Raw genomic sequence first — 18,997 nt, 5'->3', positions numbered from 1 at the left:
TGTTTTTAGAATTATCATTTTAGCTCGATCTTTTCTGTATCTATTGTAATCTTCTCGGGTTGAGTGAGAATCTATCGCCATGTATCGACTTGTCTCCAACATTGCTTCACAAGCTAGGTTACTTTCTTCATTTTCTCTGTATTTCTGAAAGTTACTTTCTTTTATTGATATATCATTTATCTTTCTTTTGTTTTTAACAGAAACGCCAGAAAGTGTACACCCCAGGTTCGTGTGGTTCCTCATCGTATCTACTTATGCTGTTGTAGCCATTTAAGATAGTGTGTATTCTTTTGTATTGTTTAGTTTGGAAGCATGCTCAGTTCCACTAGAAGTTATTCAGCAAAAGACATAAGGTCCGGTGTTAAGGAGCTTGCTGATACAGGTCAAGTCACTATTGGACCCAAGGTATATATAAACTTTTTTTCTGATCATTTCAAGAGATTAGCATGCAAGTGATAATAGTTAACGAGGGAACATGTGATGCCCTAGTGAGTAGTGACAACTATCATCAATTACCTGTTTTTATTACCTCTCAAAGTATCTAAATCACTTTTTTTAAGGGGTGTAATGTCACCATCGAACAAAAAGATGATGGTAGTATCACCATCACACAAAGCTGGCGTGCACCAAAGGTGACAAAGGATGATGTTACTGTTGCCAAGAGCAATGAGTCCAAGGGCAGAGTCAAGAACGTTGGTGCCAGTCCTGTCAAACAGGTAGCTAAAGCCACAAATAATGTAGCTGGTGATGGTAAGGGGGGCTCCCTTTCACTGTATTAGAACGTTTCTTTTTCTTAATTAGTCTCCTATGATTTTCATATTTATTGTTGTTTTTGTATTCGACCTAAAAACAGGACCGACGTATGCTACAGTCCTTACAAGAGCTATCTTCACGGAAGCTTGTAAATCAGTTACTCCTGAAAAGAGTGCATATCATGCTGCATATAATGCAATGCATTTAAGACTTGGTATCAAGTTAGCAGTTGATACTGTTGTGAAGACCTTGAAGAGTAGAGCACGCATGATTAGCACTTTTGAAGAAATTGCCCAAGTTGGAACAGCATCAGCTAATGGAGATAGAGAGATTGGTGAACTTATTGCAAAGGCTATGGAAAGTGTTGGCAAAGAGGGAGTGATCATAGTTCAAGTGAGTTGAATTTGATCCCTACAATGTCAAAAGTTATTTTGTTTAATTTTATAGGCCGACTCCGAGATTTTTTTGGAGAAATAGAAAAATTAGTAAGGATTTTAATTTAAAAATTCTTTGATAATTTTGGAGGTCTAAGTGTATATATATTATTTTTCGAAATTTTGGGAACCATATACAAATGTTTTATTTGTCTATATTCAGGACACCGACTAATTTTATTCTTCCATCTCTCTTGGTATAGGGTGGCAACACTTTGTTTAACGAGATGGAAGTTGTTGAGGGTATGAAGATTGACAGGGGATACAGATCCCCACTATTCATTACAAACGAGAAATACCAAACATGTGTAAGGATCAGGATCCAAACCTTGATGTTTTTTAATCAGTTTTAAGGAATATTCACAAGAATTGATATGGTTTGCAGGAGCTAGAAGATCCTCTCATTCTCATCCACGAGAAGGAAATTACTAGTCCTGATTCTACGTCTACAGTTTTAGAGTCGGCTCTCAGGGTATAAGTAATTCAATAATGCATACTGACCCAAACCTTGTTACTTTATCAGTTTAATGTCTTGATATGGTTTATCAGTTTGTTAATTATCCTCTCCCTTACATCCACGACAACAAAGTTCACGATATTGAATCTCTGTCTAAAGTCTTAGACTTGGCCCTCAAGGTATATAAATCATTTGTTGAATTTCAGTTATGTCTAAGTTATTTTGTATATGAATATATATTTTTCTCTGATCTTATTTTTTCAGAAACAAAGGTCGCTTCTGATCGTTGCGGAGGATTTGGATAGCTTTTCTGTTGCTGGGCTAGTTTGGAAAACCCCTCGTTCTAAACATGTTGCTAGGCTAGGGCTAAGTTGGAAAACACCTCCTGGTGAAATGAAGGTTTTTCTTTTCAGCATTTTTGTTATATGTTCTTAGTATTATCTTTATTTGCTTGGTTTAATTGTAAATGCCATCACATTATATATAGATCTGTGCTGTGAAGGCCCCTGGTTTTGGAGAAAACCGTAGGGCTTATATGCACGATCTAGCTACCCTCACAGGAGCCCAGGCAAGACTATTTTAGTATCTGCCAAGCTTACACTAATTGCATGCATGATGTGTAGTAATATTTCTTTGATGATCTCAATTTACAGGTAATAACAGAAGAGAGAGGTATGAGTCTTGAGAAAATCGAACTCGGTATGCTAGGAACCTGCAAAAAGGTTCGTTTGGCTCAATTCCTATGTACCTTCGAAAGCATTTATATCACATCTAGAAGCTGATCTGCCCATAGCAAAATGAAACATTGGTCTTGAGCTCCTAAATTTTTAAAGTTAATGTAAATAGGCTTATTCTTCCAAATTGTTAAAAGAAAAATTTATTAAATACTAAATGGTCTATGATACCCAAAATCTCAGGACAGCCTTAATCATATGATCTTCATTTGTGAACAGGTAATTGTATCCAAAGACAACACTGTTTTTATTGGTGGGGCTGGTGACAAGAAATATATTGGAGAACGATGTGAACAGGTAGGGTTTATACTTCTCACATATTAAATATCATGTAGCAGAGTCAGTGATCTGCTTTGACTCTTTTTTTCTTTTCTTCCAAATGGGAAGGATGTTATATGTTCTAAATCAAATAATAATGCTAGATACGATCCATGGTTGAAGCGAACGAGTCTGACTATGACAAGGATATGTTACAAGACAGGTTGGCTAAGCTTTCTGGGAGTATTGCTGTAATAAAGGTAGTGAAACTAATCTGTTGCAACACACTACTGGACTCAATATTTTTTGATGCATATAACTAATGATGGGATGGCTTTTAGATCGGAGGAACGAGTGAGAGAGAAGTTAGCGAAAAGATAGATAGAGTAAACAATGCTCTAAATGCAACCAAAGCAGCTTTAGAAGAAGGTATTGTTCCAGGCGGTGGTGTTGCTCTTCTGTACGCGTCAAAAGAACTTGAGAAGCTTTCCACAAATTACACTAGTCAAAAAGACGGTGTCCAAATCATCCAAAACGCTCTCAAGGTTTTTTTTTCTCTCATCACAAAATTTCTTCATCTCCAACTTAGATACCTTTGTGAATCTTGAACACTAAATAATACTTTGATGCAGATACCTGTTTACACTATTGCTTCCAAAGCTGGAGTCGACGGTAAAGTCATCGTTGACAAGCTTTTGGAATCAAACAATCCTGACATCGGTTATGATGCTGCTAAAGGTAGCTCACAGTCTGCTTGCCCTTGGTCCACCTTGTTATATTGAACTAACTTCTGTTCCCATATATATATTCAGGAGAATACGTGGATATGGTGAAGTCTGGTATTATCGACCCTGTGAAAATGATCAGAACCGCATTGGTTGATGCTGCGAGGGACTCAAATGGTCTGAAAATTTATTGTCATTTTTTGTAGTTTAATTTAGTGCCTTTTTTTGCTAATCTTTGTTATTCTATTGGTTAGTGTCTCGCTTTTGTTGACTACGACGGAAGCAGTTGTGACCGAGATTCCAACAAAAGAAGATGCGTCTCCCGTTATGGGTGGTGGTTATGGGTGTATGGGTTTCTGATGAGGACCCTACACGCTAGCTAGGTTACTGGAAATTGGTGTGAGATTATATGGTTGCTTCATCCACAAGGCATTCTAGGACCCTAAGATTTTTCCATGATTTCTGGATATTCCAAGCTAACAATCTTTTATAAAATCTGTTAAGATATTTTGTATATACAAATTCTTTTGTGTTTTTTTACAGCTTGACGATGAGGATTTTTTATATCAAAATCACATAAACATACATATAACCTTGACACTACAGTACTACACTCTAATTCTGTTTTTTTTTTTCCTGTTTTAGAGATGACCTAAGTTATTAATTAAAACTAGATAACTTATATTGTACGAAAGATTTCTTTCTAACTTAGTGCATAGTTTTCTTGTATGAGGGTTTATGCTTAAGAAGAACCAATATTTGGGAGTTGGGATGAAGGATGCTGCGCTATCAGCTATGCTTATCTTTTTGGGAAGCACCTGCTACAAAATACAAACCCTCTGGCTCCAGAAGTTGTTCACATTTTGAGATCAGGCTTGTAAGCGTATTTGGTTCCTTGGAGTTCCACATCTGATTCGAACTATTGAATAGCTGCTGATACTGTCTTTGCTAATAAGCGGCATTTAACCACATAATGGAATGGGCCACGTTTGATTGGGCTTGTTTTGTTAACAACTAAGCCCGAGCAAGAAAACCATAGCCCCAACTATTTACTTGCTAATTACGGCTCACCGTCCGCGACTCTAGGGTATCAAGCTTTCCAGCTATCGGCAGACTTCAACATCTACCACATGGCGACGCAAATCAGAGGGAAGAAAAAGGTGAATTTCACTAGATCTCACTCACTATATTTATTGTATTTTGAACCGTTTTAGTAACTTTGTTGAGTTATGTAGTTTGTAGCGGACGGTATATTCTACGCCGAATTGAATGAGGTTTTGACAAGAGAGCTTGCAAAAGACGGTTACGTTGGTGCAGAAGTTATGGTTACAACGACTGAAGAAGTTGTAACTAAGATTTCAAAGATAGAAGAAGCGTCTCCAGCTATGGGAGGTGGCGTGGGCGGTGAGGGAGAAAAGGGTTCTACAAAAACAAAACAGTGAAGGGATTTCTTATGAGAATCCTAAACCCTAGCTAGGTTACTTTTGAAAACTGTTGCGATATCATATGGTTTGCTTCATCCACAAGGCACTAGTTTTTTTTTTCCCTATATTGTCACATTCGATTATTAAATTATTTTTAAATAAGTATTTTTGTTGGATCATACAAGTCTTTTGTGTTATATCTTCCTAGCTAGTTCCAATATTCGTCAGATTATAGTTCATGGAAATCTTCAAGGAGGTTTCGCATGGAGATATCTCTTTCTTACCAACCTTCACCAAACCCTAATCTCTTATTAATACAAAATACGTGGTTCAATTAACAGACTCTAAATCCAAAAAAAAAAAAAGATTTTGCCAAATGTAGCATGTAGAACGAAACAAAAGATGATAAACTAAATAAAAATGTGGCCCCCGGCCCGGGCCCCGAACGTTTCACTCCACAAAGAAATGTCATGAACACAAAAGCCTCTTCTTTTGTCTTCACTTGTTTGTCCGTACCATAATATAATTATAGCAGTTAACCACATTCAATTACTCTACTAATATTTTAGATTAATTTACAGCTGGATAAACAGGAAGAAGCGAGTTGATTTGATTTGGTTAGTTGGTCAAACTCTCAATTTGACCACACAACCCATGTGTTCGAGCTTTCGTGGAAGCTAAAAGAAGCATAAATCCATTCAACTATATGACAAAAATAAACAAAGAACAATAAAGAATGTTCCTACTCATCCAGTTCAAAATACATTGTCAGTTTGTCACAACTTACTAGAATTATTTTGGGAAATCTAATTAGTAGTAAGATAAAGAAGAAGCTTGATGATGAATTAGCTTAACGAGAAAAAACTAAATCTGTTTAGGCAAGAAAGTTAATGTCTCGTTTGATTACACACTTCCAAAAGTTTTTGTTAAACTACAAGTAATCATGGATGTAATTTGAGAACGCTCCACGTTATTTATTTTTTAATCTTTATACATCCTCTCCGCGACATGGCCGTCTATTGGAATGTTTCCTCGTGCTCAGGGAATGTTTCTTCATATTTTATTTATAAAATTTGCAATGTTCAAAGTTCTCGATCAACAAAACTCATGTGATGAAATTAAAATATCATAAACGTTGAAAAAATAAACACTCAAGCGAAATATAACATGTGTGTCTACTACTATTCATTAAAGAACACCTTTTTATAAAAAGAGAAAATTTAAACAAAGATCTACCATACATAATAGCCAAAAAAGAAAAAAAAAAGAAGTCAAAGTATATGAAGATCCTAGTCATCTAATCGTACGGCTGTGAACAGAGGTGTACATATCACTAAAATAAAATTGCAACATGGAATCACGCACCAAAGCATACTTTTAAAATCGACATTGGAACCGCGTCTTCTTTACTCTTTCTGCAAGATTGTCGTGTGAGAACAGTGAACATACTCACACTTCAACTCTTAAGCTTCGGTCTCTTCTTCTCTCTTCATCTTTCTTTGGATTCTGTATCTATTTCTGAATCCAGCCAGAGCCAAAAGGTCAGATCCTTGTTTCCCTTTTAACATGTAAAACTAATGGTCTTGTTCTTAAATTAGATCCTAGAGATTTAGTTCTCAGAATCTTGTTGTTTAGTCTTTTATGTATATTATTGTTGTAGGTTTTGGACTATGAATGATCCACGGGTGAGATCGTTCCAGATCAGTCCTGGAGACTTAGAGGCTGCTCAGCTTGATGATCTCATAAGGGAGATAGAGCAGAAGAGCCTCTTTTACCACCAAGAGAAGAAAAAGTTGTTGAGAGCTCGTTATATCTATGGAACCATCTTCTTGATTATAAATCTGTGCGCTTGGTTCATCCGAGACTATGCACAAAAGGCTCTGACCTTGCTTCCACGTAAAGTCATTATCTTTTGGGATCTATCTTATGTTAATTTTGACATCTTTAATGTAGAATCTAATGTTAAAGCAGATGTTAGTAGTTGTGGACCAGAAGGAAGTCATTGTTTCCATACTCTTGGGGTACTCAGAGTGAGTCTTGGATGTTTCGTATCCTGAAAATGAAACTTGTGCTTATAGAATCACAACGCTAAAGTATTTGATACTATACTATTCTTCACAATGTAAGTTGTTTTAGCTGAAAGCAAGCCAATTAAAAAGTATCATTTAATATAATACATAATAAAACGATTATTATCTAATTGGTTTTACAGTAGTCATGAATAAATACAAAAATTGCATTAAAATATGAAAACAACTTATATTTAAAAAAAAAAAGTTAAAATAACTTATATTATAAGACGGAGGAAAGTATAAGCTTGAGTTGTTCTTAGCAATGAAGATATTTTTCCTCATTATGTTCCTCTCAACATGGAACACAATGAAACTCCACCAAGCTCAAAACACTTGGCACTCAGACAATTGGTCCTTCAAGTTTCTCCTGCTGGTTTCAGTCATGGTTGCTTCTTTCTTCATACCTCAGCTTTACATCCAAATTTACGGTATGGTCATGTTTCACTATAGTTTCATAACATATTTTTTTCTATTTGATATGATTGGTTTGATCACAAGAATGATCTTTTCCTTACAGGAGAAATCGCGCGTGTTGGTGCAGGGTAAACTCATCTCATCAAGTTATACTCTTTATAGACAATTATGTTAAAAAGTCACATAGCATTCCTATGGTTTCAGGATATTTCTTGGACTTCAACTAATAAGTGTGATTGAATTCATCACTTGGTGGAATAACTACTGGATGCCTAATAACCAAAGCAAGCAAAGGTAAGCAAGTATCTGTCATTACAAAAGTGTTAAGTTCTATGTGGATATAATATATATAACTGTTGGTTACTATACTGTGTGTTTCTGCAGCTGCTCTTTTGGTTTTGTCATGTCAATAGTTTTCTACATCGGCTCTGTTTGTGGGATCGCGGTGATGTACTACTTCTATGTAGCTTCAACTGCTTGTGCCCTCAATATATTCTTTATCTCATTGACTGTTATTCTTCTAATCATTATGATGGTTATGTCCTTACATTCCAAGGTTACATTTCCTGAGCTTTTCTTGGTGGTAACAAATGCTGATCTCTATATCTATTTCTGATGGTTTAAGTTTATTTTCATTTAAGGTGAAGAGCAGCCTTATGTCATCTGGGATTATGGCTTCCTACATTGTGTTCTTATGTTGGTCTGCCATCAGAAGGTAAAGACCAAAAATCAAAAGCTAATGTTTGTTTGGTTGGTTCTTCATAACATTACTAAAAGTATTAGTTATGTACCAGCGAACCTTCACATACCAAATGCAATGCGCATACCCAAAACGGTCATACCGATTGGATTACAGTACTGGTAAGAGTTAAAATCTTCTTTCTTCTTGCGTTCTTGCTAACTTAGTTACACTCAGTCTCACTTTTTTTTGTAACTCTGTTCAGAGTTTCCTTATAGCTATAGGAGCCATTGTGATGGCAACATTCTCAACCGGGATCGATTCAGAATCCTTCAGCGTAAGTTTAACAATGACATCTCAGCTTGAACATCATGATTTTTCTGACGCAAAACCTAATTACAGTTCCAGTTCCGTAAAGACGAAGCTAAAGAAGAAGATGATATTCCATATAGCTATGGATTCTTCCATCTTGTGTTTTCCTTAGGAGCAATGTACTTTGCTATGTTGTTCATCAGCTGGAACCTCGAGCATTCAGCTCGGAAGTAAGAAACATTCCATATTTCATCTCCACTTTGTTCTCTTTAATTAGGAAGCAATAATAATGACTATGAATTAATAAAATTAAATGTAACGCATAGATGGAGCATGGATGTTGGGTGGACAAGCACATGGGTGAAGATAGTGAATGAGTGGTTTGCCGCAGGGATATACCGTAAGTTAAAACGTGTAACCTAATGGTTTCAGTCTCGTTTATGTCAGTTCTTGATCTTACAGAATCTCTAAATACGAGATATATATTTCTTTATTGATTTTGTATATAGTGTGGAAGTTGATTGCACCTATTGTGAGACAGCCTAGGGTTCATGAGCAACCTCAGCCAACAACAACAGAAGTCAGCAGATAGATAGGTGGAGTGAATTATCACTGTCATTGCTCAATTTTTGAAGTTAATACAGAAACAGTTCCATCTCCATTTTCTAAAAAGCTTTTTTTTTACCAAGTTTATTCACTTTTTTTTACCTTAATGTGATTCCATAAAGAACATAATCAAATGTACAATTTGTGGTGAAGTCAGAACAAAAGAAAATATTTTCTTCGATAATTCAACTAGATATTAAAGATATATAGATTCTATGATTCTTGAAACTCTGTAATAATTGCATTGTGGATGTTATGTAAGCAAGACATCAAAGAGTAATGACATAAAAAAACAGCTGGATCGATTTCATGAACTTTGTATCATGATGTTTCACTGTTGCAAAAGAATAAGAATCTCGTTGTCTTATTAATACTGATCAATATTCCTTGTCATTTAGATGTTCTGCAACAAAGAAAACAAAACGCATAATCTTCCACATTTAAATTTATCTTTGACGACAGCAACAGATGTGGTTACTAAATTAACGGTTAGAAAATAAAAATATTTAAGAAAGTAAACCTATTTAAAATAGAATCCAGCTTGAGTTATGAGACACTAAGAGCATCATTGAGATACCATAAAAGATCTCTTATATAATTTTTGGACAATAAAATAAATGATGGCCATTAATAAATTGACAGCAAGAAAATAAGTTTCTTCCCACATACATATATTCCTTTGAAGAAGAGACGTCCCTCTCTCTTTCTTTCCTGTTTTGTATTCTTTTTAATTATTTTTTTATTGTTCAGAAACGTTTTGAGAAACCATTGATGCTCACGCTCTGATGAAGTCTTTTAAATCTGCCAAAAGGAGCCCAAGCACAAAACTAGAGGTATCCAAGACCATTGTTGACTTTGTTCTGAGACACTAATGAAGTCTTTGAAAGTCTGCCAAACGGAGCACAAACATCAATAGAGGCATTCAAGAAACCATTTGTTGACTTAGGTCTGAGAAACCTATGAACTATGAAGTCTATAAATCTGTAGAGACATACACAATTCATTAAAAGAAAAATGAAGCTTGTATTTATTTTTCTGTATCTTATACTTTCTTTGCATTTTGAGTCGAGTGAAGCTAAATGCCACAAAAACACCGTAGCTTTTCAAAACAACCTTACTCTTAGCAAAAGTGTGCTCAAAGTTCATTGCAAATCCAGAGACGATGATCTAGGGGACCATTTCCTGAGATTTCAAGATGCTGCATACAATTTTAGTTTTCATGATCATTTCATTCTGTACACAAGATTCAAATGTATCTTGTCGAAGGGTGCTAATCTTGAATACCATAAGACTTTTCTAGGATATGAAGCAGATAAGTATAGAAGATGTGGCGCGTTATACGCATGGGAAGCACGAGATGATGCTATTTACTTATCAACAAAGGATGAGCCGACAAAGCTCATGTATAGTTGGGATAAAGATTAATGTTCTAACTACTAAGTTCTTATTTCATCTTACGGGCTAGCTATGTTGCCTCTTTCTTGGTGCTTGAATAAACACCAAAAGCAAAAGAATAAGAATTTCGTTTTCTTATTATTTTTTCTCAATATTTCTCACCATACCACTTGTGTGCCTGGACTAGTGACTAAGTGGGTTTTGTTGCGCTCCTACTTTTCCCGGTAGAGAAAGTGGATTAAACATGTTTCATTTTAAGGTCAAAGACTGGCTCGGGTTGAAAAGTGATATTAAAGCCGAAGGCCAACTTTTTTTCTTGCAATAACAAAAAAGGTATCACCATTAGTAGGTTCCGTAACAAAGGAACAAAACGTAGAAATTTTTCTTTTTAAATTAACATTTAAATTTCTCTTTGAGGATAGCAACAAATGTGGTTACTGAATTTGACGGTTAGGAAATAAAACTATTAAGAAAGTAAATACTCCCTCCGTTAAAGAACATAAATTGTTTTAAAATTATGCACATAGATTAAGAAAATCACTAATTTCTTATATTTTTTGAAACAAAAACATCATTAATTATTTACCTAACCACAATTCAACCAATAGAAAAATAAAAAATATATTATCATTGGTCAAACAACATTAATTATTAATAAATATTACATAGAAAACTGAAAACGACATATAATTTGGAACAAAAAAGTTTTTCTAAAACGGTTTATATTGAAAAACGGAGGAAGTATATTTTAAGTACAATCCAGCTCAATTTACGAGACACTAATGAAGTCTTTAAAAGTCTGCCAAATAGAGCACAAACACCAATAGAGGTATCTCAAGAAACCATTGTTGACTTTGGTCTGAGAAACCTATGAATGAAGTCTATAAATCTGTAGAGACACACACAATTAATTAAAATAAAAATGAAGCTTGTATATATTTTTCTGTATCTTATATTTTCTTTGCATGTTGAGCCGAATGAAGCTAAGTGTCTTAAAAACACCGTAGCTTTTCAAAACAACCTTACACTTAGCCGTAGTATTCTCAAAGTCCATTGCGAATCCAGAGATGATGATCTAGGCGAGCATTCTCTTGAATTTCAAGGCATTGCATACAGTTTTAGTTTTCATGATAATGTCATTCTTTTTACAAGATTCAAATGTATCTTGCGGAAGGGGGCTAATTTTGAATATCATAAAGACTTTGTGGCATATGAAGGAGCTGTGTTTCGTGAATGTGGCCTGTTATACATATGGGAAGCACGAGATGAAGCTATTTACCTTTCAAAAAATGGCGAGCCGATGAAGCTCATGTATATTTGGGATATAGATTAATGGTCTAACTAAAGTTCTTATACCATCTTATAAGATAGCTATGTTGCCTCCGCTTTCTTAGTGTGCTTGAATAAACACCAAAATGGAGTATAAGATGTATGATCTCTATTTGCTTTATGTAAAAGGTGAATGTTCAATAACCAGAAAAAAAAAACACGGCAAGTTAAAGAGTAGGCACGTCCTGGAACAAACCAGTAAATCTTTGAATACCGATCATCTAATCTTGTATGACATGTGACTGTACTTGTTGCAAGATCAAACACACCTAGAGGGATTCAAGACAATCGTTGTTTAGTATTTTATGGAGATTTCCAGTTTCTTGTAGGTTTTGGCTACGAATGATCAACGGGTGAGTTCGTACCAGATAAGTCCTGGTGACTCAGAGGCTCAGCTTGATGATCTCATTAGGGAGATAGAACAGAAGAGTCTCTTTTACTACGAAGAGAAGAAAAAGTCGTTGAGAGCTCGTTATATCTATCGAACCATCTTTTTGATCATAAATCTATGCGCTACGTTCTCATCCGTGACTACGCACAAAATGTAGAGAATGATGAGAGTATAAGATTGGAAGAATTGTATATTGACTCTCATACTGATAAAGCTTATACATGTACAACGTTAAACCTAGTTTTCTTAACTAAATATATACATATCTCAATAACAATATTCACAATTATGTTTTATATCTTCATGATTCTCTATACAAAAGGCGCTGAACTTGCTTCCACGAAAAGTCATCATCCTTTGGGATATATATCTAATGTTAATTTGGAAATATTTAATGTGTAGAATCTAATGTTAAAGCAGATGACCAGAAGGAAGTCATTGTTTCCATACTCTTGGGGTACTCCGGTGAGGCTTGGTTGTTTCGTACGTATCCTGAAAAATGAAACTTGTGATTATAGAATCACAATGCTTAAAATATTGGGGGGTACTATGTTATATAAGTTTAAGTTATCCTTAGCATGAAGATAAACTCCACCAAGCTCAAAACAGTTGGCACTCAGATAATTGGACCTTCAAGTTTCTCCTGCTGGTTTCAGCCATGGTTGCTTCTTTCTTCATACCTCAGCTTTACATCCAAATATACGGTACGGTCATGTTTCACTATAGTTTCATAACTTTTTTCTATTTCATATGATTGGTTTGATCACAACAATGATCTTTTATCTTACAGGAGAAATCGTGCGTGTTGGTGCAGGGTAAACTCATCTCCTCAAGTTACACTCTTTATAAACAGTTATGTAAAAGAATCACATAGCATTTCTATGGTTTCAGGATATTTCTTGGTCTTCAGTTAATAAGTGTTATTGAATTCATCACCTGGTGGAATAACTATTGGATGCCTAATAACCAAAGTAGGCAAAGGTAAGAAAGTATGTATCCGTCATTAATAAAATTTCTTGAGGAGCTGAGTTTACCCTGCACCAAAAGAAAAGATTATTCAATACTTGCTCTTGAAGATTATTCAATACTTGTTCTTGAAGATTATATTCAAAACTTAGAATCATAACTCGAGCTGGATTCTTTCTTTATGACGTTGTTTTTCTCTCCTATGTTGATCGTAATCTGGTTTCGGTGTGACATGTACTAGGCACCCCACCATCTGAATAAGATGAATATTTCAGTGTTACAAAAAACAAAGAAACAAAATGTAGAATCTTTCTTTTTAAATTAGCTTTTAAATTTCTCTTTGACGACAGCAACAAATGTGGTTACTACATTAACAAATTAGAAAATAAAAGTATTAAGAAATTAAGTAAACCTATTTAAAGTAGAATCCAGCTCGAGTTATGAGACACTAATGAAGTCTTTCAAAGTCTGCCAAATGGAGCACAAACACCAAAACGAGAGGTATCCAAGAAACCATAGGTAACGTTTGGTTAGAGAAACCTATGAAGTCTATATATCTGTAGAGACATACACAAATAAGTATATCTGAACCCTCTCAAGTCATTTGTGTTTTTTTTTAAATGAATCTTGTATTTATATGTATCTTTTATTTTCTTTGCACTTTGAGGCGTATGAAGCTAGGTGCCATAAAACACTGTAGCTTTTCAAAACAACCTTACTCTTAGCCGTACTATATCAAAGTGCATTGCAAATCCAGAAACGATGATCTAGGCTCTGAGCTTTCATGACGTTGCATACAATTTTAGTTTTCATGATCATTTCATTCAGATTTCAAGATTCAAATGTGTCTTGTGGAAAGGGGCTAATCTTGAATATCATAAAAACTTTACAGGATTCGAAGCAGATAAGTATAAAAGATATGGCCCGTTAATCCGTTATACACATAGGAAACACGAGATGATGCTATTTATGTATCAACGAAGGATGAGACGATAAAGCTCATGTATAGTTGGGACAAAGATTAGTGTTCTAACTACTAAGTTCTTATTTCATCTTATGAGCTAGCTATGTTGCCTCTTTCTTGGTGCTTGAATAAACACCAAAATTGCAAAAGCATAAGAATTTCGATCGTTTGTTATTTTTTTCTCAATATTTCTCACCATACCGCAGGTGTGCGTGGACTAGCAGTTGTGTTATGCTCCTACTTTGAGTCCAGGTCGAAAGGTGATACAAAGCCGAAGGCCCAACTCTTTTTGCAATAACAAAAAATGAAAAGTAAATCTTACTCAGGGTCTGGTTCAAACGCAGCGGTTGCGGTTACGGTTGCGCGAGTTTGTGGATGCGGGCGGTTGCGATTTCTAGCAGTTTTAAGAGATTTGTACGACTGGTACTGCGGTTAAAAAGTACTGCGTTTACAGGTGACTTATGACTGGTTAACTACCAAATACGGTAACAGTCAAATAACAAATTAACAATATTTACATTTAATATAATTATAAAAATATCAAAAATCATAAAATTATAATAAATATAAAATTTATATTTACAAAGTTATAATTTTAATTTTTGAAAATTTATTGAAATTGTTTTTATTATAAAAATTATAATATTAATTAAAATATAATAATATATTTTAATATTTTCATAATTTCAATTTTAAATTTTTTATTAAATATTTTTACTTTTATATATATTTATTATTTTTAAAAAAAGAAAAAAAATTACCCTCCCGCAACCGCTAGCTGGAGCCAGCTTTTGAATTTATGAGATTCTGAGCGGTTTGAAGCGGTTTAGAACGACTCGAGTGATTGTTGCAAACCACCGACAATCGCTACTAACCGCAAAATCTGCGTTTGCGGGTGGTAGCAGGAAAACCAGTCGCCCCCTTAATAGGTTCTGTAACGAAGAAACAAAACGTAGAATCTGTTATGGATAGTTATATACCCAAAAGATTATGTTCTCGAAAGTTCTTAAACCTAGCTTTGTATCCATATATATATGTACCTAGGGCCAGTCCTGACCTTTTAGGTAAAGCTAGGGTTTTAGATGCCAAATTATAATATGGATTTAATTAAGGGCATCCCAGTTAACTAAAGTTTAATGTAGTCTAGTGGTTATGCACCACTTCGTTGTCTATAGAGTGCCGGCTTTGACTCCAGAATCTAAATACACAAAAATAGCCAACGAGTCTTTGATTAAAACCTTTTGCCCATGAAGAAGTCTCCGTTTTTTTTCATAGATGTCATCAACTCCAAAACATCATTAGTCAACATCTCCAGAACATCATTACTCATCATCTCCGTGTTTTTTGATTAGAATCTTTCTTTCTAAATTAACATTTAAATTTCTTTTTGACAACATCAACCAATGTGGTTGCATTTGACGGTTACAAGATAAAATATTAAGAAAGTAAATCAAATGGAGCACAAACACTAATAGAAGTATCCAAGAAACCATTGTTGACTTTGGTCTGAGACACTAATGAAGTATTTGAAAGTCTGCCAAATGGAGCACAAACACCAAAAAGAGGTATCCAAGAAACCATTGTTGACTTAGGTCTGAGAAACCTATGAAACTATGAAGTCTATAAATCTGTAGAGACTTACATACACACAATTAACTACAAGAAAAATGAAATTTGTATTTATTTTTCTGTATCTTATATTTTCCTTGCATGTTGAGTCGAATGTAGAAAACTGTCATAAAAACATGGTAGCTATCCAAAACAATCTTGCACTTAGCCGTAGTATTCTCAAAGTCCATTGTGTATCCAAAGACGATGATCTAGGCGACCATTTTCTGAGATTTCAAGACGTTGCATACAATTTTAGTTTTCATGATAGTCTTCTTATTACAAGATTCAAATGTATCTTGTGGAAAGGGGCTAATCTTGAATATCATCAAAACTTTACGGCATATCAAGGAGGTGCGTATCTTAAATGTGGCAAATTTAACTCATGGGACGCACGGGATGATGGTATTTTCTTTTCAAGAAACCGCGAGCCGATGAAGCTCATGTATATTTGGGATAAATATTAATGTTCTAACTAAAGTTCTTATTTCATCTTATGAGATAGCTATGTTGCCTCCCCTTTCTTGGTGAGCTTGAATAAAATGGATTTATAAGAAGTATGATCTCTATTTGCTTTATGTAAAAGGTAGACGTAAAGCTTGTTATCTTCACAAGCCATATCTTCACATTGTGTGCATGTAATACTCCACCGCTCAGCATCATCATTTGCTATTTTCTTGTATGAGATCGATATTATAGATCTGTTTGATAGCCCAGGCAACTACGAAATCTCCATTTCTCTCGTTTATACACAAAACAGCTGTCTTTGAGAACCTGAAATCGTCCTAAGTCAAAAGAAACTTGGTGCCGTAGAGCTCAAGAGAGTATCAAAATACGTCCTAGTTAGCCTTAACTTATATTATATATGTATTTTGAGAATCCAATGGTGAGAACCCATCATTGAGGTTGCTCTTAAACACCAAACAATCCGATAAAAGAAAACTATGAATCTCAATTAATAAACAGTAAGCAAGAAATATAAAAAACAATACAGAAGAAAAAAAATAGTTAATTTGATCCAATTATAACTCACGAAGACTAGGAATAAACCACCTAGCGTAACTGAAGTTACGATTCAAGTTAACATATTGGCCCATTCCCAACTCTTGAGTCGAAACATCGCCCCAATAAACATACTTATCTTTGCTGTAATAAATATAGTTTGGTTTAGTCCCATTAACTGCTGGTACAGTCACACCTAGATCCATGATCCAAGCTTCTCCCTCTAATGACTCCGCAGTATCCCAACTTGTCCCTTCTGAATCACTCTTAAAAATCTTCAAAATTTTATTTAACCGATTCTTAACCATCAAAACATGTTCGGAGACTGTAACTCCAATCTTAACTCGCCATGGTCTGTCATTCGTAAATGGTTGATGCTCAACGTTAGTCGGTAACGCTAAAGGGAGTTCTTGAGAGAAGTCCAAGATTCTGATTTGGTTTTGACGGCTAAGAACGTAAAGCTTGTTGTCTTTGTAGGCAATATCTTGACATCCATATAGATTCTCAGGGCCTTCACGTGTAGGTATCTCTCTCCAGAAATCGAACCCACTCCTAGCGTACATCATATACCAGAGACCTATCGACCAGACGACTAAGTAACGTTTGGTTCTCTCGTCCACCCATAAAACCGCGTTTGTCTTGTTTACAGCGTTTCTTGTGGTTACTGACGATTTATTTATTACGAAGTCGGTGTCTCGGCCGCGTCTCTCAACACATAGCCTTCCTTTGTGCGACTCAAACGGCGGAAGTTTGATTCTCTCGCGTGTGAAAACATTCAAAACGTATAAACTTGAACGTAGGTCTAACATTAAGAGCCAGCCTCCGCAAGTTGCGATGCACCGGTGCGTACCAAAGTCATTGCCGAGATTGTGCAATCTGTAAAACTTACATTTACCGGTGAGTCCAGAAGTGCAACAGTCCGACACTAGACAAGAACCGCACTTTGATCTTCCGTCAGGGAAGATTATCGCCCACGGAGACTTTTCCTGTACTGAAGTGATTCGTTTGCAAACTGCGTACCAATCCTTGCAAACGGTTCGAGCTCTAACATAAGTAATGATGTCCAAACCCTCCAGAATCAATTGTAGAACGTCATCGTGAAGCTCCGACCAGCTTACCATGTTCGACATTGAGACTTGCCTCGACGAGTTGGTAAATCATGTTTTTTTAATGATTATTAAAGTTCCTTGTCCAGAGAATGTTAGGAAACGTTAGAAAAGTTTTACTTTTACCATTCCTTGTCAAACTATGTTTCACTATATAGTAATTATCCATGGGTATTGTTTTTTTTAATGTATAAAAATATTGCCAGACTTGGGCAAAAACCTAAAAGCCGACCACGAACAGAAAAACACAAGTCCGTATGCAATCCGAGCTATGCAATTCGAGTTGTAAAAATATTGGAATGGATTATGTAATATGGTATAAAATACACATGTTGGACAACCAGAATTATTATTAACTGAACTTTAATGGATAATCCAAAAAATTTGAAGATCTGAATTAACCTAAAAAACTCTTAAAACCTTAGCTAGGTCCAAAATTCTGAATTAACAACGGTCCAAAATACTTGTTTTCAAGTAATGAAGTTTAGAAGCACAACCCCAAAACTAGAGGTATCCAAGAAACCATAGTTGACTTTGGTCTGAAACAGTAATGAAGTCTTTGAAAATCTGCCAAATGGAGCACAAACACCAGTAGAGGCATCCAAGAAACCATTGTTGACTTTGGTCTGAGAAACCTATGAACTGCGAAGTCTATAAATCTGTAGAGACATATACAATTAGTTAAAAGAAAAATGAATCTTTCATTTATTTTTCTGTATCTTATATTTACTTTGCATGTTGAGTCGAATGAAGTTCAGTGTCATAAAAACACCGTAGCTGTTCAAAACAACCTTACACTTAGCCGTAGTATTCTCAAAGTCCATTGCGAATCCAGAGACGATGATCTAGGCGAGCATTTTCTGAGATTTCAAGACGCTGCATACACTTTCAGTTTTCATGACAATTTGGTTATTCAGACAAGATTCAAATGTATCTTGTGGAAGGGGGCTAATCTTGAATATCATAAAACTTTTATGGCATATGAAGAAGGTGCGTTTCGTAAATGTGGCCTGTTATACTCATGGGAAGCAAAAGATGATGGTATTTATTTATCAAAAAACGGTGAGCCGATGAAGCTCTTGTACTATTGGGATATATAAAAATTCAAGTTCTGTTATTCTAGCTACTAAGTTTTATATCATCTTGCGAGATAGCTATGTTTCCTCTTTCTTGGTGCTTGAATAAACAATGGATTATAAATATGCTATCTTTCGAATTATCTGGTTATAAATCATGTTTGTAATTTTTTTCTTTTTTAAATATGTATACAATAATCATGTTTGAATAGGCACCAAGATGGATTATAAGATTTTAAGAAGTATGTCTCTCCTCGTTGTAAGATAAAGACAGAGATCTAACTCGTGGAAA

General features: G+C 35.1%; 3 protein-coding genes across 5 annotated transcripts; 2 read left to right on the top strand and 1 right to left on the bottom strand.

The window, feature by feature from the left end:
• Positions 1 to 305: 305 nt before the first annotated feature.
• On the top strand, positions 306 to 11,720 carry LOC103865252 (probable serine incorporator). Of its 3 annotated transcripts, none has more exons than XM_033290407.1 (12): positions 306 to 4,521; positions 4,597 to 6,833; positions 7,126 to 7,285; positions 7,375 to 7,399; positions 7,476 to 7,565; positions 7,656 to 7,827; positions 7,913 to 7,986; positions 8,066 to 8,132; positions 8,216 to 8,287; positions 8,353 to 8,492; positions 8,589 to 8,662; positions 8,772 to 11,720. In XM_033290407.1, the coding sequence occupies exons 2-12, from the start codon at positions 6,456 to 6,458 to the stop codon at positions 8,852 to 8,854; spliced, it is 1,335 nt and encodes a 444-aa protein (XP_033146298.1). In that variant the 5' UTR covers positions 306 to 4,521; positions 4,597 to 6,455; the 3' UTR covers positions 8,855 to 11,720. The 3 variants fall into 3 exon arrangements, with proteins under 3 accessions (XP_033146298.1, XP_009141295.1, XP_033146299.1); XM_009143047.3 differs by having other exon boundaries at positions 306 to 6,326; positions 6,446 to 6,833; XM_033290408.1 differs by having other exon boundaries at positions 306 to 6,681; positions 6,757 to 6,833.
• On the top strand, positions 313 to 5,170 carry LOC103865253 (chaperonin CPN60-like 1, mitochondrial). The gene is made up of 13 exons (XM_033290447.1): positions 313 to 405; positions 561 to 750; positions 854 to 1,146; positions 1,391 to 1,495; positions 1,573 to 1,659; positions 1,909 to 1,998; positions 2,132 to 2,212; positions 2,298 to 2,366; positions 2,598 to 2,675; positions 2,801 to 2,896; positions 2,978 to 3,181; positions 3,269 to 3,374; positions 3,449 to 5,170. The coding sequence occupies exons 1-13, from the start codon at positions 313 to 315 to the stop codon at positions 3,565 to 3,567; spliced, it is 1,611 nt and encodes a 536-aa protein (XP_033146338.1). The 3' UTR covers positions 3,568 to 5,170.
• Positions 11,721 to 16,543: 4,823 nt separating the features above from the next.
• Positions 16,544 to 17,644, bottom strand: LOC103865420 (putative F-box protein At4g22660). The gene has a single exon (XM_009143211.2). The coding sequence runs from the start codon at positions 17,642 to 17,644 to the stop codon at positions 16,544 to 16,546; it is 1,101 nt and encodes a 366-aa protein (XP_009141459.2).
• Between the last annotated feature and the right edge of the window lie 1,353 nt (positions 17,645 to 18,997).

The sequence above is a fragment of the Brassica rapa genome, chromosome A04, assembly GCF_000309985.2.
Source record: "Brassica rapa cultivar Chiifu-401-42 chromosome A04, CAAS_Brap_v3.01, whole genome shotgun sequence".
In the NCBI taxonomy this organism is placed as follows: domain Eukaryota; kingdom Viridiplantae; phylum Streptophyta; class Magnoliopsida; order Brassicales; family Brassicaceae; genus Brassica; species Brassica rapa.
Note: the sequence above shows the minus strand (reverse complement) of the source record. Positions and strands in the feature narration are given on the sequence as shown.